The sequence below is a fragment of the Meleagris gallopavo genome, chromosome 14 (genome assembly GCF_905368555.1).
Source record: "Meleagris gallopavo chromosome 14, MGAL_WU_HG_1.1, whole genome shotgun sequence".
NCBI classification, from domain to species: Eukaryota; Metazoa; Chordata; class Aves; order Galliformes; family Phasianidae; genus Meleagris; species Meleagris gallopavo.
The window spans coordinates 13432819-13459554 of record NC_139417.1 but is presented as its reverse complement, the minus strand read 5'-3'; the positions used below and the strand labels follow the sequence as shown (position 1 = coordinate 13459554).

General features: G+C 41.3%; 1 protein-coding gene across 4 annotated transcripts in view; it reads right to left on the bottom strand.

Moving 5' to 3' along the window:
• ATXN7 (ataxin 7) overlaps positions 1–26736 on the bottom strand; it is an 81292-nt gene that overhangs the window by 9611 nt on the left and 44945 nt on the right. For 3 of the 4 annotated variants that reach the window (XM_085236227.1, XM_085236228.1, XM_085236226.1), the window contains 3 exons: positions 26289–26393; positions 1541–1802; positions 739–998 (listed from right to left, as the gene is read on the bottom strand). In XM_085236227.1, the coding sequence (XP_085092353.1) occupies positions 739–998; positions 1541–1802; positions 26289–26393 (627 nt within the window). The remainder of the gene's footprint in view (positions 1–738; positions 999–1540; positions 1803–26288; positions 26394–26736) is intronic. The other variant, XM_085236229.1, reaches the window with a different exon arrangement.

Sequence of the window (26736 nt, the reverse complement as noted above, 5' to 3'; positions counted from 1 at the left end):
GATGCACAAATATCCCATCATTAAAAACAGTTACAATAAAGACATTTTGAAATACTAACATTTTCTTCACAGAACTTAACTATACTGCCAACGTTTTCAAGGAGGACACATGCAAACGTACACAAAGATGTGAGCAACAAAACTGTACAAATGCATTTATTTACTCTCAGCAAATTTACCACGTGCTGGCACAGTTCTCAAATCTGCAAACAGAATTGAGAAATTCACAGCTGAAAGAGACCACAAAGCAGGAGTATATCAGCTGCACTAGGATTTACTTGTTTTTTAAGTACACAAATGATCTTGCAAAACAAAAAACATATTTAAATGTCACAATAAATATGAACACGGGGTGACTTTTTGCTGTTGTTTTTGGTGGCTTTAATAACTTTTCTATAGTTCTACCAACAACCAAAATTACTGCACTGTAATACTGTGTTTTCATATAGGAAAGAAGGAAAATTAAACCTCTTTAAAGACAGTGGAAGAGAGAAAGGTTAAAACACAAACTGATAACTGTAACATCAGGTGGTTTCTGAAAGCAACAGCCATGTTTGAAGTTGTTTGCATCCCTTCTAACATGTCTAATCATAAATTCAAATTCTAATAGGTAAGTGTACTTCATTACAACTTAAGTGTTCTAAGAATAAATATTAATATACTTCTAAAGGTTATTTCCATATGTGTATTTCTACACGTACACAAATAATATAGCAAATAATATTTAAAAGCAATTACCTGACAATCTTTTATGTAAAAATTTCCTATTATTTGTATCTTCAGGTTTCTTTTCCAAAAATGGAGGCACAGAGAGAAGACCTTTACCATTCAGTATCTGTCCAGGGGAAGGCAAGGGTGGCTTTGGTATTGAGGGACAATTAAGGCCAGTCTTTATTGAGGAACTCACAGTAGTAGAACAAGTTGGACCAACAGCAGCTTTCAGTTGGGCACCATCTATCTTTGGATGAATCTTTTCCACTTTGACAGATGGAGTCATACTATTGTTTATGAAAAATAAACAGAAAAAATTGCAAATGATAGTATAATGTGTCATAAATTACAAAAAGTACTTAAAAAACTGTATTACTCAATACTCAGATCTATTAGTAATACAAATTTAGACCCTCGTCCTTAATTCTCAGTTTTAATATATTTTTTTTTCTTATGTATTTTCACATCTTTGATGATGTCCACCCATCCTTCTGTGCTCTTTCTGCTACTTTTTCCTAAGTATTTCAGAGTCATCAGTGAACTTCAGAAACTGCTCTACAATGGAGGCATAGAGACTAGATCAGAGAATGAAGACTCCCCAGTAGCACAGCCTTTATTTACAGTGACTCAAGATGCACCTTTGCCAGTGTTGTGTTCAACAATTCCATTAGTTTACCTATCAGCTTAGACTAGGCTGCTTAAAGAGATCTGGTGGAGTTTAAAGTGATCTCTCAAAGCAAAAACCCTCTGAAACGACAAGAAATTCTACTGATACAGCAGTTTCTATGCAAGTATTGACGCTCAATTCTTTCCCAAAACATATACTCACATTTTATCATGGGGAACTTTGCTATGCTGTACCGGATGCATTAACCTGTTGTTTCCGCTGATCTGCAGCTTGTCTTTGGGTGATTTCAACAACTTGGAACTTGATGATGATGATGATGATGCACTAGTACCTCCACTGGATGAACGATTGCTCCCACTTCCGCCGCTACCTTTGTTTTTTGAAGGGAAAGACGAAATGAGGGAAAATACTGAAGAGGAGGGAGGAGTCAAAGGCGGCTTGCTGGAGGAGCTGTGTCTTCTTTCTGAAGAGGAGAAAAAAGAAACAGAGGGGAGGAGTTAAACTCGCAAGGCCCATACAGAAACAATTCTCAAATACTTCATATTGTCAGTTACTGCATTAATATTTTTCCCTTACAGGCTTGGGAGATCCTCTGCCACACACGGAGCACTGAGGATTCCCTGTAATCCATGAGTCTCCATTCACTGCTGGTCCCCAGTCAGTTAAAGAAGTCTCTTTTAACTTTGTGAGCTACATTGCTTAATTCACTACAGCTTAGCTTTTATGATACACTCCCCATTCTCCATCTTACAGAGCGAGAAAGAGAGACTCAAATGCAGACCTCAGAAACACAAAGCAGAGAGAGACCTCTATCCCTTGGCCAAACAAGCTTAAATATCAGATTTCCTTAAGCAGTAACTATTCTCTAATCAAACTGATATCGAAGCAAAAACAAAATTTCACTTTCTGATGATCTTCTAGTGTGTTCTACCAGACCTTCAGTGTGGAATGCCCCTGAGAACAAGGGCTGAAGCAATGAGTTACATGCCTTTTGGTTTTCTTCTTATTGATTCTATTAATCCTTTCAAAATATGACCAACCTAAAGAAGAACTCTATTTAGCAGGAAAAGGAGTAACGTATATTCTTCTTTGAGAAAGGATATCCAAACATTTGAACAGTCAGGTTTTACCAGTAGACATGTTGGAAAAGAAATGATTTAACTAACATTAAAGTGTTAGCATTAAATATTAACCATTAATACATTTCTAGAACCACTCCAGTTAAAATAGTGTATATTTCAAAAGTGATTTTTTGGGATAATGAATTCTCAGACACAGAATACTCGACAGCTGCACGGAGTTCCCAGCTCTGCCTACATGGACAGCTAACAGAGCATTTGCTCAGCTGATCTTTGGACACCTGTGATTCCTAAACGATCCCTGTACGTAATCAACACCTGCTTAGAGATGTCCCTCTGGCAATCAAGTATATGCAAACCACGGATCTAAGAGAGAACAGGGCATTAACAGGTCCATCTGTGGGTAACACTTCCTTCCCAGCTGGTATTGTTAATGGTGCCCACGTCCACCACTGGATCCTTTACACACTTTGACTTAAATTTACTTAAGCTGCCAAGGAAGCAGGCTACTCATGACGTTACAACAAAGTGAAAGCCAAGTGCAGCACAACCTGTGCAGAAGTCTGTGACACCATGGAAAATACAAAGTAATATATCCAAGTTCTGCTTATGGGATCTGTTTTGCCCTCCCCTCCTAAGTACAGCAATCACATGATACGGGGACGATGGCTGATAAGAACTTCACTCACAGCTGGAAGCTGGAACCTGTGATGTTCATTCAGTATGATCTGCTTAGTTTTCTAGAACCGTATGCCATTGAAGAGTTCTCATGTATGTTAGCATACTTATATTCTAGTCAATGGCTGTGCTTCTAATATGACATACTGCTTATTGCCAAAAGTCTTTTTATAGCAATAGCAAGAATCCCTGAGCAGCTTTGATAAGTTACTATTTGAGGGCCATTAGTTCAGCAATGCTACACCCTATGAGATTACTCCGTGAGATAATGAGAAAAATTGCTCAATATGCTGCCAGCTTCTGTGTATTTAGAAAATCCAAAGTCCGAGTACTTAATAGAGTTACAAATAATCTCTAATAATCTAGTAGCCCACTACTGTAATCTTTGGGAGTTTGTTTTGATTTTTTTTTCCCTTTTGAAAAATAGAGTGTTGCTTCCTTGGGAACAGCTTGGCAGGCGAGAAGAGAATGAGCCTAGGATAAGACTGAGTAAGCTCCTTGCCTCCCAGCATTAGGAACAAACTGGGCAAAATATTAATCTGTGTTATTGATTCAAATGATACGAACACTTCTCACTTCTCTCCTGGCAGCTTCAGTTGGTACCATTCAATTAGCTCCAGACAGAGATGTTACTGACTGCTATTGCATGAACGTTTAGTAGCACCAGTCTCAATTCACGTGGGTTAATGAAAGAGGCAAATCTGTTACTGCTCATAAACATTGACCTAGGAGAGCTAAGGCTAATGGCTGATCAAAACGCAAGACTATCGTCTGTCAGAGACAATTTCCAGCCTACGAACCGTCATATAATTTAGAGCACAAAGAAAAGCCAAATGAGCATTTTCTAGAATTTCGAGACTTCTGAAAATTACATTCCCAATACTGAAAATCTCATTGACAAGATATACAGCAGCAATACAAAGACGTTTTCTCTGCCAGAACTGCTGCTGAAGTGTCTTAATTTAGCTAAACACAGGTGGTCACAGCACAAGTAAGCACGGATATCCTTGGGACGTTAGCAGACTTCTCAGTGACAGGACAGTCTGATTCAATGCTTTACCTATTGCTCATTACTAGGGAAACTGTTCTCACTGCAGTGTGAGACACAGGAGGAGGCAGAGTGCTCCCTGCTACACGAGTCTTCTGGTCGTGTCCTCAGTTATCTGTTACAGAAAAATCTGCCACAGCAAAATCAATATATTTGAGGGAAACCTGTACCAAAACAAAGCCTTAAATCTTCATCTGGGTGCTTAAATAAGTGGTCTGAGCTTCATGACCAGGTTATCACTGCTTTTACACATCACAATATATCACATTGTAGGGCATGGAAAAGCCTCTGGATCTATGATTTTTCCATCCTAAGAATGATATAAAATAGCTTGCAAGAGAGGTGATCTGCCAGTCCTGTTAGACCAGGAGATGCGATAGTGTTCCTTACGAAAACCTCCAATGCATGTTACCATGCACTAAAGGGAAGAGATACAATTAAAACTGTGAAAACTTCACTCATTTCCAATGTATTTACTGATGGACTGACATATTCTCTTCACAGACAAATTACTATACAGACTGTCACTGAATAACCAAGAGCACTATGCACATTATGCCAGCACATCAATGATAAATTCTACTAATCATTTGCCAATCTAATGTAGTTCCCATATGCCATTAATTCTAACTCGACTTGAAAATGCTTCAAAATAAAATCATCTCCAAGTGTTCAGTTTTCAGATTTTAAAAGTTAACGTACGTTCACCTTCCCTTCATACAACTCTTGAAAGAAAAATAGTACTTCTTTATGTTATGATTGCTCCTGCAAAACTTCAAAGTGATATTTCAAGTACTGCACCTGTCCAAGGTGGCTCTCATCTCTAAAACCTCAAGGGAAGATTTTTGTTTGTTTTTAAAGCAGAAGGAGCTTTTGCTTTGGATAAACAGTTGGGAAGTTCCCCTTGATCCCATTCAGACTCGTAGGAGTCGCAGAAGATTCACAAACATTAAAGCAAGTTCAATGACACCATTTTGTCCCCAATGTAATCTGTGATGAGGTGCAAATCCAACTCACAGCACTGTGTAGAATGTGACTTAATGTTTAGTATTAAGCACAGCTCAAATTTATCAGGTTTAGTTAACTAACCTGGAAAAGAAAGGAAAGGAGGAAGAAAGAAAACAGTTTCTCATCACATTTGGTTACTGCTTCCAGGCAGTAAACACTTAGATTTATTTTGGTTTATAACCTTATTTCCACAGTAACGTAAGAGAAAATATACTTTTCATAGAGAAAATCATTTTCCTAAGATACTAATTTGCTGTATGCCTAACAAAAATAAGTATATAACCAGAGTAAAAGTTCTCCAATTTTTCTTCCCAGATCTACTCTTAGTTCCCAAACTTCAGGAAGTGTTCCGTGGTGTTCATTCTCCATGTGCATCAATTAATAGCTTTGGGCAGCAAACACGATGTACAGATCGAGTTTCATAAACCCACTTTTTTAATGCTGACTGCTTACGTAAGTACCGGGCAAGAAGTCAAACTGACCTGTGTCAGTGCTGGCAGAGCCATCACTAAAACTGAAGAACACCCATTCAAACCCACAGGCCAGTTTAATCCAATGAAAAATGTTGTACTGCAGTCAATAATTCAGTTTCAGTGTAGGTTAGCTTAGGTGTAAGAGTATTATTCACAGTACAGAACTGAATAAGTTTACTGAAACAAAACATAAGTTTACATTTCTGTAACTAGTATCTGACATGCCTAGCCTAAACTAAAAGCATGATAAGTGCTACTTGAAACAAGCTTATCTTTTTTTCATCATAATGATCTACTGTATGACTTATCATTTCAGAGATGAATTAGCACAGTCATATTAAAACAAGCATCATTCACCTGAGGATAAATTTTCTTCAGTGCACATTTCTACAGTCATTTTGGAGAACTAATTTTCTAATTGCTCCAGAAAATGGGATGCAGTGCATGCCATGGGGACACAGACTGGCACTGGAGGAAGCCCAGCATGAGTCTGATGAGGTGGCTGAGGTCTGTGGCTGCTGCACAGCCACTTGGAGAAGCTTGGAGAAGAGAAGGCTCTGAGGAGACCTCATTGCGGCCTTTCAGTACTTGAAAAGAACGTAAAAACATGAGGGGGAACGGCTGTTTATGAGGGTGGACAGTGATAGGACAAGAGGGAATGGTTTTAAACTGAGACAGGGGAAGTTTAGGTTAGATATTAGGAGGAAGTTGTTCACTCAGAGGGTGGTGAAGCACTGGAACAGGTTGCCCAAGGAGGTTGTGGATGCCCCATCCCTGCAGGCATTCAAGGCCAGGCTGGATGTGGCTCTGGGCAGCCTGGTCTGCTGATTGGTGACCCTGCACATAGCAGGGGTTGAAACTGAATGAGCATTGTGGTCCTTTTCAACCCAGGCCATTCTATGATTCTATGAATTTAACAGAAGACAATCACAGGTGACATACACTAAGGCAGAGGAGCCAATCTTACTCCACTTCTTCAACGCATGAATGATGTCCACAACTTCAGAAGAGCATTTTGAGCAGTAAATCCTGATTTGACCAGGAGTACTCAAAGTCCTGTGTTCTGAAAAAGGTTTTTTTAAGACACAACCCTCTCCTGCACTGTCTGCCAGCTTGAGTCCTCAGCCACACTGACCTCACCATGACAAAAAAAATTACAAACAAACCCATAAACCAGATCCACGAAGATGCTGCAAAAGGAATCCAGGAGCTAAAATCAAGGCCCATCAGACAAAATGCTCCTCTTTGGATGCCATCCTGGCAGCGTGCAGCTGGTTGGGAGCAATCGCCTGCACGGGGCCTTCATCTGCTGCTCACTCTCTTATTGCTGCTTCATTATCCTGCACTAATCACGGGACCCAGATACCCAGGATTCTGCCTTAATCTTCCACTGATGTCCCTTTAATCATCTGATCAGTTCTGTTTGCACTGCAGTCAGGATGAGGTCGCTCTGTGTTCAGTTGGGTGCTGTTATACCGACACGGAGCCGAGCAGGCAGCATCTACACTAAGTTTTATTTTTCACTCCAGCAAAGAAAGCTGCAGAAGAGAATTCTCACAGAGACCAAGCCATCAGCAGGACAGACCGCCAAGGGTTGACTGGCAGCAGCACAATCTGTCATGTCTCTAGAGAGACTTCTTGTTTCATAAAAAAAGTACTGCTTGCAACCAGCAGCTGATATTATTGTTTAATGTTCAATGTTAGTAAAACCACAAAGAAAGCGTGCCTGATAGTCATGTATGCTGATGTCACTCCATTCACAGAAAAGTAACAACTGAGCAGGAGAGGCGAAAGTATTAAAGAGGCCTAGAAATGATACTGCAGCATAGGAAATACAAGGCAGGGCAGTGCACACATGGAGTAACACGATGTGCACGTGTTCCCATGCTCAGCACAACCGTCTTCCTTGTAAATAAGCAGCAATAGGTATAAACTGCTTATCTAAGAAATAGGTTTATGTAACATCTTTTATATAGACTATGCCAAAATTAGCCATACTGATGCAAGCTCGTATCTCAACAGTTCCTCGCTCAAAAAATATTCAGGACATTAGATTTACAGACTGCGTTTCTTCTGCCTGTGTGCAACCCCGTGCCATAACAAGGCAATTAAGCCACAATGATATAACCCTACTTTAAAAATATATCTTACTGGTGCTATCAAAAACCCACTGAAGTGCAGTATCTAACCAATTTTGAAGAGCATATTTTAAAACCCAGGGGTCGCTTTCTGCAACTTGATGCATTAAAAGGTGTGCTTTGCCAGAGATTTGAACTGTGCTGGTTTGCATGTTTTTACATGACACCTTCACCATATATGCTGCAGCACTGTGCTCACTCAGTTTTATGTTTACATTGGGATTGCAGCACCAAAGAAGATAAACTCATTCTCCTAAGGCAAAAAAAAAAAAAACAAACAGAATTTCAGGTCAGGTCATGCATTACAGTGCAAAATCTAACCACAGAAATTAACCATTTTTACAATTCCACTTAAAACATTTGTTCACACTGAAATACTCCTTGGTAGCTCCAACTTGAAGATTTGAGGAAACTTTTACACTCTCTGACAAAGAGAACTCAGAAAATCACTTTCCTCTTTGAAAACCTGAAGCCAACAGACAAATAAAACAAATACACCAAGAACTGACTGTGGATGCCCCAGGGCCATTTCTAAGTTGGTAGGGCACAAAATCATCACGAAGTTTTACCTCTCGTATGTTTTCTGTATCTTGTTTACAAGAAGCATTGCTGTGTATTTCCTGCTCTGTTGGTCCAGCAGTCCTAACCAGAGCCAAGGCCTCACTGTTCCAGATGGGAATTCCTAAAGCATTCCCTCTGTCAATCATCTTGGAAATGCACATCTTGGAATCTCCCTAAAGAGCACACAAAATCTGCCGACGCTTTAATTAGCATCCACCGATTCATTATGGAAATTCAAAATTACAAAGAACAAAGGGGTTTTTAAAGATGTGCTTTGGTTACAAATGCACCATTCAGAATCCAAAACTCCCATATATATTAGTAACAGGACTTCAATGTATCATTCCAGTTCTGAAACCCTTCCATTTAATTCACAGTTTTAAGACACATAAATAATGCACATCTGCAGGTTGATGATGGCCCAGCACATTTAACTGCACCTCCTCATGAAATCCAAACTTTCAGCTGAAAGCCACTGACTGTTTGGAATGATGTACTTAAGCTTCTAGCTCAGCTCTCACTTCGGCTTGTTTTTAAGAACAAGTTTACCAGAGCATTTTGCACTAGAAGTGAGAGCAAAGTCCAGAACCTGAGAACACCCATGGAGAAGGGCTCTGGCTTTCTCCTTCCCCAGTCTCACTGTGAGCACTGGGTGCTACTCCATCTCTTCCAAGTTTCCCAACATTTAACTCTGAACATCTGGAAATTATTTTCTCAAGTCCTGAGAAGTGTGATGGTTAGTTAGTTAACCACATCCTTTTGAACAAAAAGAATAATACTAATAGCTAACATTAGGGTCCTCTTTCATTGCAGCAGTTACTGAGCAGCTTTGGCTGCTTACACCACTATAAAACCAATTGCTCTCTGATTTCTAAATACATACATTTGAAGTTTTTCTTGAGATTTACTTACAAGATGTGAAATCCACTCAAGTGATCACTCTGCAAATATTTTGATTAATGGGTATGAAATTACGTGTAAACAGAGCTACATTTCTGTTGCTGTCGAAGAAAATGGAGTAGGAGAAAAAGCTCATTTTCCTTACAAGATTCTCAACGCCAATTTCAAACCTTTAAAACCAGCTGTCAAAAAGGACACAATCCTACAACCGTAACTTGGATTATTTAAATGATGGATTTTAAACGTCACAGCTACAGCACAGCCAGGATGATGCTGTGGTTCTCTAACCAGGTGATCCTAACTCAGCAGGAATGGCTTCAGCTTTTCCCCATTAGGAAAACTGCAGCAGAACTGCCCCCCAGAGACCAACACCGCAGAAAGGAGGGGAGGGAACAGACTGCAAGTAGCATTATTAACAATGCAGCAAAAAAGCCAGCAACACTAAAACATATTTAAATAAATAACCTGCACCCTTTCTGCCTCTGCTTCTTTCCCACAAAGCACTGCACATCACCAATGTTAATTTTTCAGTTTTTCCATATTTGTTACTAATGCCTCCCAAAGCCCTGCACGCAGAGCACACGAGTAGTTCTGCAATCAGATGCCTCAGGGTGTAGGATTACTTTTTCTAACACGCATGTGTTGCCCCTGAGCGATAGGAAATGGCCCTGCAGCCTCCACCCGTGCAGCACTGCCAGCCCCAAGCCCAGGCACTGTTTTGCTCTGTGCTACAGGGGCAAACTGTAACTAGATGCTCCCGTTGGGTTCGCTTCAGCTGCTGAGACCCTCGTGGGGAGCTCCCAGGAGTGATGTGGGAAAACAGAGACAGGACAGGATTTTCAGAGCGTATCAGACCTGAATGCAGAGGTTGGAACAAGGGGCTGCAGGACAACATCCAACTCGTGGTGCGCTGTCCTGAGTGACTCAAGCAGAGGCAAGGGAAGGATGCATTTCTCACCATACAACCTTTTGGGTTAGGAGCAGGCCTGTAAATCTGTCAGGCACAGGAACAGAAATATTGCAAAAGTTATTACAGAAAGACAGACAAGTGTCTTGGATGGTAGCCGGGCCACGCAGAGATTATAACATCCATGTTACGAGCACTAATCTCTGGACAGCCTGCTGACGACACGACACTACCTGCATCATCTGATTAAAGACTGGCACTGAATAAGCCATACTTTTGCTATTAACAAATGTTTGAAATTAACTTAGGAGAAGCTACAGTGACAAACGAAAGCACCATCGAATGGTGGTACTGCGCCATGCCTACTGACCACATCGCTCAGTGCCACATCTCCATGGTTCTTTGACAGCTCCTGGGACGGTGACTCCACCACTCCCTGGGCAGTGGGTGCCAACCCAGAGGTCAGGATGTGTCTTTCCCACCATGCTCTTCTCATCCAGCACCACCAAGGCTGCTCACCAGCCCTTATCACGTAATGTAGTAGTAAACACCTGTCTACCTTTCATCCTGCTGATGCTTCTCTTCGCACCACATTTGAGAATTTTAACATTTTCCCTGCAGCTATTTCTTTACCTGTAGCAAACTTCAAACCCTGCTGCTACAAAATAAACATGCTGAGAGTGAAAACTACTTAAAAACCATTAGTCAACCAAAACAGAGAACACCCAGGCATTGCCATCCATAGCACAGACATACAGAACCCTGGCTGAGGCCTTTTGCTGCAGGGATGTGATGAGCTAGGAGTTTCTGGACCCCAAAGGAGGCAGGATTGTCACCAAAGTGCAGTAACAAACACCTGACAACAGCATGCAGAGAAGCCAGGGTGGCACTGTGGATCCGGGGGACCTGCCTGCCCTGCAGGAGCTTCTCAGCACAGGTTTTGAACTGAAGACAGCTTTGAGAGGTGGAAAAGGGAAACAAACTGGCGGTAAGGCAAATTGGAAAGCTTTTCAGAAAGATGTTTCTAAATCAAATGCCTTTTTGAAATGTGAAATCTCTTGGAAGTTAATACCAAAACTGCAACCTCAGTGGAAAAGAGAATAAATTGAGTTGTGGGGCTTTTTATTGCTGTTTTTGAAGTCAGATCCTTACGTTATTTTACACCCGTATATTGGTCATTTTTTTTAATTATAAAAAAGGATCACTGCAGCTTAATTCACGGTCAATCATTACCGGCACGAACCAACTTTCCCGTGTTTAAAAGCACTGAACACATTGGCCACACACCAACTAAAATTGTACAACAGCATTAGCACAGCAAAGTCTTCCAGCAATCACTAACACAGCCAAACGAGGGCACGAACTGAGCACGCTTGCACAACAATGCCTTTCAAACGAAACAGAGCAGCCTTTTCCCATCGCTCTGTGAAGGCTCCCAGCAGTGCTGCACGCTGCCCGTGCGGCCCCAGCGCCCCTTCCATCAGCGTTTGCAGCAGCCTGCAGCTGCGCTCGCTCCAACGCGCTTCCCGTTTCCTCCCGCAGCACTGAGGGACGGATTTGCCCCCCGGTTTGGGAATTATATGGATGAACGAGCTCAGGAAAACAAGCTCAAGTGAACAAGTCCTTAACAGTTTCTTTCTTTAATTAACGCTTTGATTAAAAGCCGCCCATTTATCTACAGGCCTGACAAGATTGCAATCAGCCTGCAGTTTTATTGCTGCAATTTGCCCCTCCGTTTTCACCCCGACCACTCTGGATTTGAAGGGGGTGGGATGCCGAATTTCCGCAGGAAAGCCCCCGCGGTGACCGCAGCTCTGGCACAGCCCCGCTCCCCCATCCGCTTATTGAACTTTGGCCAAATCGCCCCGATGACATTTCAGGAGGGCTCCCGCGGGCCGCTCGCGTTTAATCCTCATTTTCAGCTTATCCGCTCCGATCCGCCGAGTCCACCGGCGGCACGGCCCCGCTCCACCTCCTCCGGCCCCGCGGGCCGTCCCCGCCCGTTTCCCCCCCCCCCCCCCCGCCCGGGCCGCCCCGGGCCGCGGCTTTACCTCCGGCAGCGCTGGAGTCGCGGCGGCGCTGGCGGCGGCCCAGCGGGGCGGGGAGGTGGAGCCGGCGGCGATCGAAGATGGCCATCGCGGCGGGGCCGGAGGTTAAGCCGCTCTCCCATTCGCACAGCGAGCGGGCAGGCCGGCAGCGGCCCCAGCAGGCGCCCGGAGCTCCGGGCTGCGGCCCCCTGCAGGATGGGCTGCCTTTTTTTTTTTTTTTTTTCTTTTTCTTTTTCTTTGCTACTACTGTTTGCTGGGGCGTCTCTTGAGTAATTGTGAGAGGGGAAAAAAAAAAAAAAAAGAGGGGAGGAAGAAAGAAAAAAAAGGAGGAAAGAAATAAAAAAGCACAGGAAAAAAAAGGGAGGGGGCAGAAAGATGAAAAAAGTGGGAGAGTAAAGGAGAAAGGGGGCAAAAGGGAGGAAACTAAAGAGGGAAAAGAGAAGGAGAAATGAAGAGAAAGCAGAAGGGAATGAGAGGAAGAGAAAAGAAAGCATAGTGGTACTTGATGACAAAAAAAGAATAGGAAGAAACGTATTGCTAGTGGCTTCTGCTCTTTTAAATGCCCATCACCTTAAGCTAAAGTTTCTGGCCTTTCCTCTCTTATCAAATGACATTCAGATTCATTTTTAAAGCAAAAAAGTCACTTTTCCACTTAAATAAAGTTTGCTAAGAGAAAGACATATATGCATGCGCTCATGCAAATACATTTGTGCATCTGCTCACTGCATAACAACAGTCAAACAGGTGCAGGAAGCATCATTTCAGGAGGGCTGGTTTTGCCTTTTTTTTTGTTTTGTTTTGTTTCTACAAAGATGTACAAAACCCCAGACACTCCTCCTCCAATCAACGAGCTCAGAAAGAAATAAGACATCCTCAAACCCATTTCTGGAACACCAACTTTCCCACATCACTGCAGGCAGGCATACAGCAATCAGCTCCTCCAGCAGCTGACAGCTCCAGCACCTATCCCTTTCATTAAAGGCAGCTCAGCCATACACACATTTTCCAGCATTGAGCTGTTTTAAAAAGCCATCTTTCTCCTTTGCCAAAATCAGTAGCAGCCATGCGTGTTTTTGGAGGCTTTGTTGCTGCTGTATGCTGTTCTACTTGACACCTATCATTAAAACTGGGTAAGACTCCAACAGATTTTAGTGGTTCTCAAAAGTCTTGACTTTAAACTACCATGCGGGGAGCCAGCACTGATGTGTTTGTTTTCTTACCAACTAAAATTTTCCTTCCTTAGTCTTTGATTTGGTCTATTCTCATTTTAGGACCAAGAGGGTGAGTAACTTATTTTGTTTCTTGTTCCACAAATAAACTGACTGAGATCGGGCCATTCAATTCCAGCCTGGAACAATATAGTAAGTTGTCTTCCTTCTGAGTGAGAGCGAGGACAAAGAGTCCAATCAGTAGGAACCCAGCAGCTGGGTGTCAGAGCTGGGGCTGGAATGGAAGCGAAAGGCATGACGGCACATTCACATGGTGAGAAAGCGAGCGGCCGGCTGACAGCACACAGCTGCTGGAAATGCACTGGGTTTTATGCCTTGCAATAAAAATCTATGATTTTGACATTTATGCTGTAACACAGCATTTTTTTTTTTTTTTAATTTACTATTTTCTAATGAACGAGGACTTCTGAGCAACTTCAGTCAGCATTTAGGGGATTTCACCTTGAAACTGATGGATGGATGTGCCGCAGTTAAATGAGGAGTCTGAATGGGCATTCTGATAAGATGAAAAGTAATCTGACTTCATAAAAGCAACCTGTTATACGTAGCACTGGGATGATGAAATCATTCAGTGCAGGAGGTGGGGGGAGGTAGCTCTGCTGTGCTGCAGAGCCTGATGTCCAGGGCCTGGCTGATGAGAAAGCAGCCAATAGAAGCACAATTGGAATAGTGTCAACCATTGCAAAGGAATGAAGTTTGCTTCCTGTGTCTCAGGATAACAGATCAGCATCGGGGCCCTCCTTTCTACATTTACTCACTGAACACACAAAAATGAGAAGGTGTTTATACCGCGAGTGTTGCTGTCACTAAGCACACACATCCAGTATGGAAGCAGCATGCATATGTCCTATTAAACTGGGAGGCAAAAAAAACAACAAAACAAAACACAACACAACACAACACGCAACCTGAAGCTGTGTGTGCACTGGGCAGGAGGTGTTGCAATGGGAGGGTGAGCGATGGCAAAACACACAGCACAAAGCCACAGACTAGGTTTCATTACCTCCACTGCACATGAAACAGCTCATTTATCCTCTCTAGAAATTCAGCAATCTCAGGCACCAATTTCACAACACTTGAAGCTGGCTGGTGCAAACCAGCAGTGCCGCAGCAAGAAGCGTTCCTGCCCTCTCCCCCAGTCCTGACTGTTCTGCTCAAACCTTCACACCATCTGCTCCCTCCCTAACAAAGACAAAATGATCAGCTCAGAGACCTGACAGCCTCCCAAACTGCACGCCTCATTGTGCCAAAGCCTGCAATTAGCAGAGCGACCAGCAGCAAGTATTAAGAAGTGCCTTGATCACAGGGAAAGGGCTGGGGACTGAAGCAACTCCTAAACGACTGGCCATGACAAAGAGCTGTGTTGTGAGCTGTGAAAATGGTCATTTTGCCCAGATCCTGAAAGTTTTAAGGGATATCTAAGATTTAAACTTGCAAGGAATTTCATCTGATTGATATCAACACTACATAAAGCAGGCTTGCTTACACTGCAGCCTGCTTAGGTTTACATTTAGTACCCTCTAAAATGATTTTGTTGTAAATATTTTGCTTCAAAGAGATTGTTTGGTTACGGGTTACTATTATTATTCTTCCTGGAAGGAAGGGAACGACAGGCCTCGAGTCAACACTGAACTTCTCACAGCTGATCCATTGAGAACTCATGGTTACTTGGAAAAACCACTTTGCTGCCATGCAGTGAAAGAACCCCACCATATGCTGCAACATCATGAAACCAACTTTATCATATACAGCAGTAGAATTATATAAAAAGTAAAGTAGTGCTTCTGATATGTCTCCAAAGTCTCATTTTTTTCTCCAAATCTGGAAAGAAGTGCTCTGAAGCACCACTACGAATGAAATTCCTGCCCTCCAGAGACATGGGACAATGGATTTTGAATCACTGGATTTTTATCTGGAGCAGCTTTTAAAGCAGGTAGGATAGAGGAAATTTTGGTAGTGGACAGTTCCTGAGAGACACGATCTGTCATTCTCATTCTGTGACAACTGACACAGAAGCATCAACCCTTGCAACATTATATGCACATACAGACTTACAGCGTTTCTGTAGCTATTGAGGCCGTCACAGGTATTTTCAGAAGCTGAATGGTGGACAGCTTTGTGACCCACACAGTGACCTTTGGTCAAGGAGTACATGGCACTATGGGAGGGGACTGACACTGCTGGTTTAAGACTTTATAGCCCAGGAGAGGGCCAACATGATATGTTCCCAGGAATGTATATAGTTACCATAGAATCATGGAACCACCAAGGTTGGTTATATGTGGCTTGTCACAGATTGAAAGCCAAAGCAAAACTGAAGAGAATGAGGACTAGTGAGCCCAGTGTCAACAATGAGAAGGGCCAGACTGGGACTGTAAGGCTTCCCTCGATGATCTAGAAATGTGAAAGGAATGGAAAACAATTACTTCACTAAGCTCATCTTACTACAGTTGACAGCTGTAAGAATATCAACATGCTTAGCCTACTAACTCAAACAAAGACTTCAGCCATGTAGTAACAAAGCAGACAGAGCCAATTTTCCTCTCAGCAAGGAGACAAGCCATGAGTTCCACGTGAGTATCTACAAATGCTAACGAACAGCTTTTAAACCCATCAACATTATACCATACAAAATTACTGATCAGCTCAAACCCAGCTCTGTTAATAAATCCACTAACATCTGAAAGCTTCAGACTCCGAGATGCGAGAGCACAAGGAAAGTGTTGCATTTCCTACCTAACAGAATGAGCAGCAACATACTGGCTTCTGACTGACAAGGAGGAGACACAGAGAGGAGACAGCACAAAACAACTTCCACCTGGAGGAGGAACAAATCCTATGGGGTAAAAACATTAAAAGATCATCTGGCTACAAGGGAAGACTACCTTTGGAAAGCTACTATGTATAGAGTTTTGAGTTAAAGATTTTCTGACAATCTTGCCAAACAGTCAGGAAAAACTCAGTTATGTAGAATCTGCTTTAACTGTCCAGGAACCTTGTCTAATTGCATCTTTTAGAAACCACTGTGAAGAGTGAGAGTTTCATACCAACATGGGCAACTCATTATCTGTGGAACAGAGAACAGAAAATAGGACAAGAGTCTCTTGACAGCTCTTCTTTTTCTAATACAACCTGGAGAAACTAGTTTAAATGTAACTGCAACCTCTATGGCCAGCAGCTCTCTCAGACACTGCAGAACTGGCAAGTTTTTAGGATGTGTGTACTAAAAGATACGTGGTAAAAACGTTGATTTTCTATACAAGCACTACTGTCTATTTTTGCTGCATCAGTAACAGATAACAGGGCTTTTAAGTATTTTGGTTGTTACTGCTGGCATATCTAATAAATGCAATACAGTCAACAACAATAACACAGACTAATGTCAAATTTCATAACATATTTATCTGTTTCTATTTCCTGCATTAAAAAAAAAAAAAAAAAAAAAGTTGCTACTGTTTCCAAGTTTCACATTGTTACAGAGCTCTTCCAGAGATGGGTACTACAAGAGCTAGTCCAGGACTGCTACTGAAAAGTAGCTTGAATCTTTGGTGCAGCTGGACACGACAAAACATTTAGGAATCTGAATAGACTTCAAGACCATTTACATTACTTGGATACAAGTATTTAGTGTTAAACTGATAACTAGATGAGAAGCCTAAAGTTGGCATTAACTGTACTTTTTTGAAAGTGAATGTCAGCTTGCATTTTATATTACTACTTTTTTAAAATTCACTGTGATTACAGATGACTATTCATCAATAAACGTAGAGCTTTCACTGTGTATGAAGTGATACACACTCCCTCTTCTGGTAAGCTCTTAAAAGAGCTAGTTTCTAGACTTAGTGTATCAAATGTGAGATTTAAAATGTATCACATTGCCCAGGAAAAAAAATCAAGGGAATGATGTCAATGGCTGCAAGTTACTTAAAACGTCAAACAAGCCAACTGTTGATGGAAAATAAGCAAATAAATAACGATTGGAAGTTACCTGATGCAGTGCCTAACGAAAGCTAAGTACAAGCAGCCTGTGTACACTGCAGCTGTGCCCCAAACCAAATTGCTATAGATTTCTTTTAAATTAGTAGGAATTACATTGTTTTAAGTTTTCCCACAAGTGTGACATGCATGTTCGTATCTGATGACAATTTTTGTGCCCTGCAGGTATGTGAAAGGCTATAGCTTTCAGAATATCCCCTACACCTCCTGAGGCAGCAGATGAAGTTCTTCCAAGACACTGCCTTCACGTGGGCTCTGCACGGACACCTTTCCTCCACCTAGCACACGGCTTCATCTCCTCTCCACTTACAGAACTGGCACACTTTCCTCTTCCTGCTCTACTGCAAAAGCTGTGAGAAAGCTACACACATCCTATGGACTTCTTATTCTCCACAGATGGGAATTATTAAGGAAAATTAAGAAAATCAGCCAAAAAGAAACATAAAATAACTGTAGAAGAAAATGACAATGACAGGTAGGTGCACACAAATGCATTTATCCATCTTCCTTCTCGTTGGTCAGTGCCTCATAAAGCTGGGAGAAGTGTCCCAAATAAAAACTATATTTTTTCTCCCCAAAACATGCTGAGTCTGAGAACGCCATGACATCACACAAATCACACTTACACACATTGCTGCCAAAATATTAAGAAAGGGAAATGCTACTGAAAAAACTTCTGGTTTTGCTTTTGTTTTTGTTCTAATTAAATCTCTCCCTTTCTTCTTCCACTCCCCCTCCAATACAGAGTAACAAAAGCAATAATCTACCTTCTTCATTCTCCCTTCTCTGAGGTCATTTTCTCCTGCTTTCCTTATTTAGCTTCCTCCTTATTGTCTTCATCTATTTCTTTTCCACACGTTTTACTTCAGTTCTTTGTTTTACATTTCCCTTTTTAGCTATTCCCCTGTGTTCTCTCTTTCCCCTCCTCTCCTTGGACACGCACCCAGACTGCAAACCACTTCTGGCTGCACTGCAAATTCTGCCAAAGCCTCCGGCCTCCTGCTTGTGCTAGCTGGGCTCTGCCATCCCGTCCCATCCCTTCCACCCCTCCAGGTGCTGCACAGCTCCCAGCCCTCCTGCAGCATTACGGCTGGGAGTGGTAGTACCTTGGCCAAAAGTTAACCAGACTGAATGGTACTGCTGGGATTTCCTATCTCCCATTCATAGATGCTCATGCAGAGGAAAAGGGGCTATGGGTAAATCCTTCCTCTCCCAAGTGTGGCATTTGTTCGATAGAGGGCTGGTGGGATGAGAGGGTGCAACCTGTGCCACTTGAAACTACATGCAGCCAAGAAAAAAAACTGTCTTCATGACAGTTCAATACTCAACATTATTTTACAAGCTTCCTAGAATACTTCTCCCTGGAATTACAGTGGTGCTCATCTGAGATCTGCAGTTCTTAGAATAGTCTATTCGCTGCATGAGAACACATACTTCTCCCTCCAAATAAATGCGGAAGTCCTTATAAATATTTGATTGATTTACATGTGGTGAGCTCCCCAACAGCACGTTTACATCTCAATGGCTATGACCCAGTCTCAAGTCCACCTCCACGACAGCAGAAATCCTGCTGCTCTTTTAACAACAGATCCAGCCCCCTTCCAGCTCCCTAGCTCTTAAACAGGTTGCAGCTTCATTCTGCTGTGCTCCATTTAGGGCCCTCTGCCAAAGGCTGCGTGCCCATGGCCTGCCCTCGCAATGCGTGCCACCTCCTCTGGCAGAGCTCCAGCTCAAAGGAGTGGCTTAGGCATTAGAAAGAGCCCTTTTAGTTCGAAGGAAGCCTTCCAAGGATGTGGAGCATGGAAACCAATGCAGAACTGCCTTCGCTGCATCTGCTGAAAACCTGAAATAATTCTAAGAGCTGCACTGTGCTCCAAGCACCAAATGAATTTTCAGTGGTGAAACCTTACATTGACTTTCAGATGAGTTAAAACTCTCCTTTTGGATCTCTTTGAATCGTAGACCTGACAACTGGCTTCTTCCAAAGTGAAACTGTAGGCAATTACACTCTACAGGTCCTTGTATCACAATGCCCTGCCTTCTTCAGATCGTACTCAACTCTATTATCAATTCACCAACTTTCTGCCTCTTGCTGAACAAGTATTTCTGTAAGCCACAGGGGACATGGCACTACTTCCTCTTTTCCCACCAACATAAATAGCGTTGTTTTCTTTCTTTCTACTTGTTCTCCCCGTGTTGATGTCTACCTTGAAAAGGGAGTGGTCTGCCCCAGTCTTGGAGTACTTCACATTATAAACAAACAAGGTTTCCACATAACATTTGTATAATTATCTATATTAGCCTTGTTTTAAAAACCCTTTAACTTCAGTAGAATGGAATAAAAAGATACTCCCTATCCAGCAAGCAATAAAACACAAGGATTTCCGCATGTAGGCCTGCTGCTAGTGCTGAATGGCATGAAATTTGATTCCTGTTAACCAAAAGCCAAAAGCACACCAGAGTGTTTTTGAGTTCGTATCATTTCAGCACACGTGGTGCTGTAAGTAGGCAGAACAACACGAGTTACATCCTGAGCAGCACGCCAGTTTTCTTTACATCTGAAGCTGAACATCACGATTTTTGTTTGTTGATCTTATTGCCTTATGTCTTCAACCAGAGGTTGACAAATCCATCTACCCACAAAAAAAGGGAAGTTCTACTATACTAGAAAACCGCCATCGACTCCTTAAACAGACTCCCTGCGTTTCCATGTAATAAACAAAGACCACAGCCATTACGCTTACAAAAATAGCCTTCTGCACATGAACTGCCTGCGTAACCACAGCACACACTTTCATTACTCCTTAAATCCTACATGGCAGAACTGTTTCAGACTCTAAATCCCAACACACACAAGCTAAAGGCTACGGGGTGCACATTTCAAACCCAAAAATAATAAGAGAGTTTCTTTCCAGGTGGTAGCAGTTTCTTATTTAACGATGCATTATTCTTAAATAAGTAAATAATCAGTTGAAATGGTTTTCAGAAATGAATCCTGTGCTGACCTCTGAGCCCATTCCTTTCTGGGAATATGCCAAGACGATTCTTGAAAAAAGTTGCAGAATTTCACGTATCTCTGCCAAGAAGAAATTCAACTAGTTGCTGCTGGATCAAGAGACTGGAACGGAGATCTAACTGCTGGAACACAGACTGCATGAACTACTGCAAGAGGAGACCGTGTTTAAACAGAAGTTGCTGAAGCTGCCAATGATAATTTGTTAAATCATATACATTAACTCAGGCTATAATATGCCAAATGCCACCTGTGCATGTTTGGCAATACGCTTGGCAGATTACTCCAGCACATCTGTGACACACCAGATAATATTCAAGTTTTATCTTGATTATTAGACTACTACAGAAAATTACTGATACCCAAGAAAATCCCTGTGATTTATATAAAATACTTTCATACTATTTTAGAAGTCATTAGAGAACAGTGGACACTTCATTACTAAAACAAATTACTTGCTGCCAAAAGCATGCAAGCCATAAAGAAAACTTATCCTTCCAAAACACAGATGAGAGCTCATGCAATCTCCTACAAGAAGAAAATAAATAAAACAAAACCCACCAAACAAAACCCCCCCACTACAGGTCCAATGGCTTTGGAACAAAATTCAGTACATTCCTTTCTTTTCATATCTGCCTCAAATGCTGCCTTGCACAGACACTTTATCTTTGACTTTGTAATACTTGCTAAGCACTCTAAACAAAAACATCTGCAGAATTCAAAAAAAAACTATTAAAGTATTAAATACTGATGTTAGATTTCCAGAATTAGCTGCTGCCAAGCATGAGACAACACAAAAATGGTAGGACAAATTGATACTCAATTCACAAAGTGTCAAAAGAAACCAAGAACATTATACTGCTTCCAATCCTCTATGATTCTGTGATAATACCTGAATTACTCATGATATGATGTCCAAAATACGGGAGCATGTTGTCAGAGATAGTTAATGGATCGCTCATCCCAATTAAAATCACAATGACTATTATTTGTACTCTCTGAATACAGGCACTTAACACCAAAAGCTAACAAATAAATTAAAAACAACAGAACACCACTATGATCAGCCAGAGCAGTAAACCTGCCAGCTAAAAGTGGGTGTGAGAACTGGGTGAAGGAGAACGGAATACGGTCATATAATTAGATGTATGAAGGAGATTCAGGAGATACTTCACAGTGACTTGCTGGATGGATCCATGTGAACACCTTTCTCTGCAACCAAGATCTGCCCTCTTTGGCCTCTGCAGGCTGAGTATAAGATTGTGTGATAATCTTCATTTCCAGTTCACAGCCTCCTGGAAAGCTCAAGCGTACAAATCTGTAATACTGTTCCTTTCCTGAATTCTACACTTTAAACGTGTCCTGGGCAGAAATACAGATGCTTGGGTATTTCCCCTTGGTTCACACAGCAGCAGAAAGCAAAGCTCAAAGCAGTTGCTCACCTTAGTTACTTGCACGCCAAACCTATGGACTCTAATCAAAACATGGCACATACCTCTGTAATGACTCAACAATCTGACACACTGTAATGGTCTCTTTCCAATGCTTACTGTATTAATGGTTTCCACAATCATGCGTGACTCACAGATGCTATCAGTTAGTTTTACAGGTAGCATTCCTCATGCCATACCTACGGCTAGGAGTTATAACCCCACTTAGTTTTATGGAAAAAAGAAAATCTGCTGGAAAAAGAAAAAAGAATAGGAAAAAAAAATAGAGGGAAGAAAATCCGTATCTCTAAACCAATGCTACTTCCACACCAGTGAGCTTTCTATCTCCTCTCTGTGAGCCACCACAAAGCAGCTCAGATGGGGAAGGGCAGCAGTTCTCTCCAGACAGGAGGCTGATTACCACAGGGAGATGCAGTAACCATGTGGAGTGGCTGAAATACCAACAAAAGGTCACATGGCCCCAGAAACACTGCACTTCAGGGCTGCCATGAAGTACCTGAAATAACTGCAGCTACGTCTTCTGCAAAGAGCAGCTTTCTGCTGTAGTACAGCAAGCGTGTATAGCGTGATTTTTAATGGGAAAAAGAAGGAGGAAATTAAGGGAACGTTTTCAGTCCTAACACAGGTTAGCTGCCAAGGAAGTATTCCTGACAAGGGTGATGGTTAGCAATTTGACAGACAAAATCAGTTTTATTGTATGAAAGGAAACTGCATAGGACTCAAGAAACACACCCAATAGTAATAGAGAAAGCATGTATATGCTACATGGAAGCTGGAGAGGCTAGCACACGATCAACCAGCAACTGGAGAAAAATACTGTGTTTTCTCAGAAGACGTCACCAGGATAAGAGATCTCAGGTGCTTCTCTCATAGGACTGAGTGCCCGGGTGCCACAGCTTTTTCACTCCTTCGCCACTGATTGATCTCAGCTCCAAGGAAGATGCTGATGCCACAAAAATGCAGCCATTCCAAAAGAAGAAGCAAGAATGCTGGCAATAAAGTGCTTAAATCATCTGTTCAGTCTTGAAGGCGAAGCAGCTGAGGTGTGACAGAAGGAAGATTTGTTCTGAATAGCAGGCCAGCCCCTGGGCTGCCCCACGCCAACAGGGAGAAGGCACTAGAACGGACTGAAATCAGCTGATGGGCACAGGCCAGGGGAAATCTAGATCAGTGTGCTTTAGAAAAAAAAAAAATCGATTACTTTCCAAAAATGCCAAGAAATTTTGACCCCTGCCATATATATGGTGTCACACAGCAAATGTCACAGAATTTTAAAAGCCAATGATAGCGTGTGCATATGTATTTACATATAAATATACACGCACACACACACATATATATATATAAAAAACAATAGTACTAATAGTGCTACCAATCGTACCCATTTACCAAAGTTGTTAGAAGGGCACTTCATACTCCAAATACACGCCTCGATTGTCTCCAAATATATTTAATTTTGAATTACTATCTCCTCTAGTCACATAAAAAGCCATGAAATATAAAAGTATGTTTTATATTTAAAAAGTGAAATATTTTACTAAAAAAAGTAAAATATTCTGATGAATGAGATTATGTTCAAATTGTCACTGACTAGTATGGGAAAAAATACCTATCATATGTCCTGCAATGCACTTTCAGCCTACCTAAGTAATTTATCACAAATATACTTTAGAAGTAATTAATTAGCTCATTAGGCCTAGTTAATAGTTTGTTTACCCTTCCTTTGACAAAAGTGACATTTTAAAAGGGTACATTCTACTTCAGAAAACAAAATCCCATGTGACCCATGTTAAAGAACTCCAAGTACAAGCAACACGTAGCACCGTAAGTTGAGGAATATTTTAAGAGATCACTTTCTCCAGTAACAATTAAAAATAACTCTAAAAGACTATTATGAAAAAAGGTACAGCTTCAGCAATATGCTGTAATCTTGGAATTATGAAAATAATTGCTCCTTTTAAAGTCCCTGAAATAAAGGCACGAAGAAAAGACCCAATTCATGGAAAACTGACTGAGACGAATTCAAACTTTTTTATTTTCTTAGCCTACTTTTTGTTTTAGAAGAACCACATGAGGACTTCAGCTATTTCCTTCTCCAAGTACACAGAGTGAGGAGTACACTGCTCAAGTAATCAATCACCTCTCATATTTATCAGCTTTCACATTCAGTTTTCTAAAACAAGGGCCAACCACATAAGGATCCTGAGACTTTTAAAAACAGAAGACAAGGTTGCTAGCTTGATGCAGAATCACAAAGTCAGCCCTCTTACCTTTCTGAGACTATTAGTTTGGCAAACTAAGGTCTTTTAATAATTTTCACCCCACCCAAGCCTGTTTTTCTCATCAGATTGGCTCCTCCCATTTCCTCTGCGAGCTGCAGCACTTGTTTGGCGTCTTCATTGTTCAGAATAGGTTTAAGAAATACTAAGAAAAGCCTTGTCATTTCCATCCCTTTCTTCTCCATTTCTCTCAGAGAACCAATCTAACCTTAGTAGGCTTACACTCCTATAACATATACAGAACAGGAACGTTGCATTAGTTTTTCTTCTTTAATCTTGAAAATATATTTTCCATACCTACATTTTGTAATTGCCTCTTCGCTCTGTTCCTTTCAAATTACAAATACTGCTGACAGGAGAGTTTAAATTAATAACCTTACAACAAACTACACTTCTCAGAATGAATTCAACATTGATACAAGCAGCATTACAAAACCCAATATTTCCATGTCCACGGTCAAGAAGCAATACAGCTCCTGAAACCTATTTTCAATCTGCCCAAAGGTTGTCATGCCATCAACTGCAACACTGGGCCCTACAGTATGGATCTCCAGTTACAAGAAAGTAGCTGCAGGTCACCAACTCATTGCAGAACACCAGTCCAAATCGTGTGCAGGGGCCAACAGCTCTCCTCCATCACTACCAACCCGAGCCAGCTTTATATTCCTGGCCTTGAGGCACAAGAATCATGATGCCAACACTCAGAACTGGGTACCTTCCAGTCCACCCCCATAAATTTATTTTTAACTGGCAGAATCCATTTAATATGATATTTTAGAAGGACTTATTGGACATCCCAAACTGATACTCAGTGACAGGTGAGGAATCACACTGGCAAGGGGTGGAATTGCTCTCAACATATACAAAGGCTTACATCAACTGGAGTAAGAGAAGCATATTCCCTTCTGCTCTTCTCACTCCCTATAGCCCTGGAGACATAAGCTGGGTTTGCTTTTTATTTTATTACTACTGCCATCCACAGATGAGCAAGCAAACTAGTAAGAATTATATCATAACATCCATCAGATTCTTCACTGAGTGACTGCAGAAATCCAGCAGCAGGGGTTGGGATGTATCCTGTATGGCATTCTAACACAAAAAGCAAGTGAGAAAGAACAAGAAGTGCACCCTCTGCGTTGCACAGGAAGACCATTTCCCAGTCTCAAGGAAGCAGCAGAAGCAGACGTGTCTTTTCTTGCTGGAGAATTTAAGATGCAAGGAAAGTTCTGCTTGCTCTCAGGTCTGGAAGAAACTCCCCACCCACATCCAAGATTTTCTATCCTTTTAAGCAGCAAAGCAAGCAGTCATATACTGGGCTAGAAAAAAAAGGAACACACACGAACAGACAGACACAGGGAGGAAGGAGTAGTTCAGATGTTTATTTTTTTTTCCTAATCAAGCGCTGACACATCTCCTCAATTTCTCAAGAAACAAAGAGCTGAACACCAAAAACCTTCTACTTATGTATTGACATGAAAATGCTTGATATCAATTTCTAATCTCAAGATATGTATGGAAAAGAAGGTCTGCTGCTTCTCTCAGCTACTTTTTGTAGGTAGCAAAGGAACACTTGAACTTGCAGAGCACTTTGTATTTTCTCAGTCCTCTATAAATGTTGGCTAGCACCAGCCAATGTAACAAGAGCTTCCTAGCACAGTTTATATACAAAACCATCGAACCATTAAAATAAATACAGACTAACACTACTGAAAATAAATAAGCTTTCTGCTCCTTTGGAAGCATATTATGTCTTACAGCAGAATTTGTAAGTTTAGCTTTTAGTTAAGTTACAGTTCAAACTGCAATGGAACCTCGTGTAAAAATAATCAGTGTAAATACACATGGAGAAATGAAACATACAAACACACTGCACATCCTGTCTGTGAAATACAGTATACATGTCATTTCAACACCAAACTGCACGTGTGCAGTGCTTCAGGAAGACATTAGAAATTGAAAGGAACAAGATCTTCATGTAACTGCATTGGTATGTATATAAAATGATTAAACACAGGTTATGTTCTTTGACATTATTTATAATTTAATGTTCTATGTACCATCAATTTAAAAAAAAAAAAAATTGCCAGGCTTAATCCTGATTTAACCTCACCCTTAATTATTAAAAATAGTTAAGCACTTACCATAATGTGATTGAAATGCCTGTGGTTTTACGACCTGATTACAGTGGTTACACATCACCAAATAGAAATCATCATGAGCCGGGCAAAGACCAAATATTGGCATATCTAAAAACAAAAAGACAAAATGGCATATCTCTCAGCTGCTTACAATGATTGAAAAACAGTTTAATTACAGAGCCACGACACTAGAGCTGAATCATAATTTCAATACACGTGTATAAAATCTGAAAATGAGGAAAAAAAGAGCATATAATGCAATGGATACTTCAGTGCTAGAGTACTACAAGAGTAAAAATCTCCCTACAAAGATAAATGTAAAATAAGTGATTATTTGCAGAAAACATCTATTAGAAATCCGATTGAGAACTGACCATCTTATAGCAGATGCAAGAATGTAATAAGAGATTGACTTCAAACGACAGACACAACATAAAGGGATATTTTACAT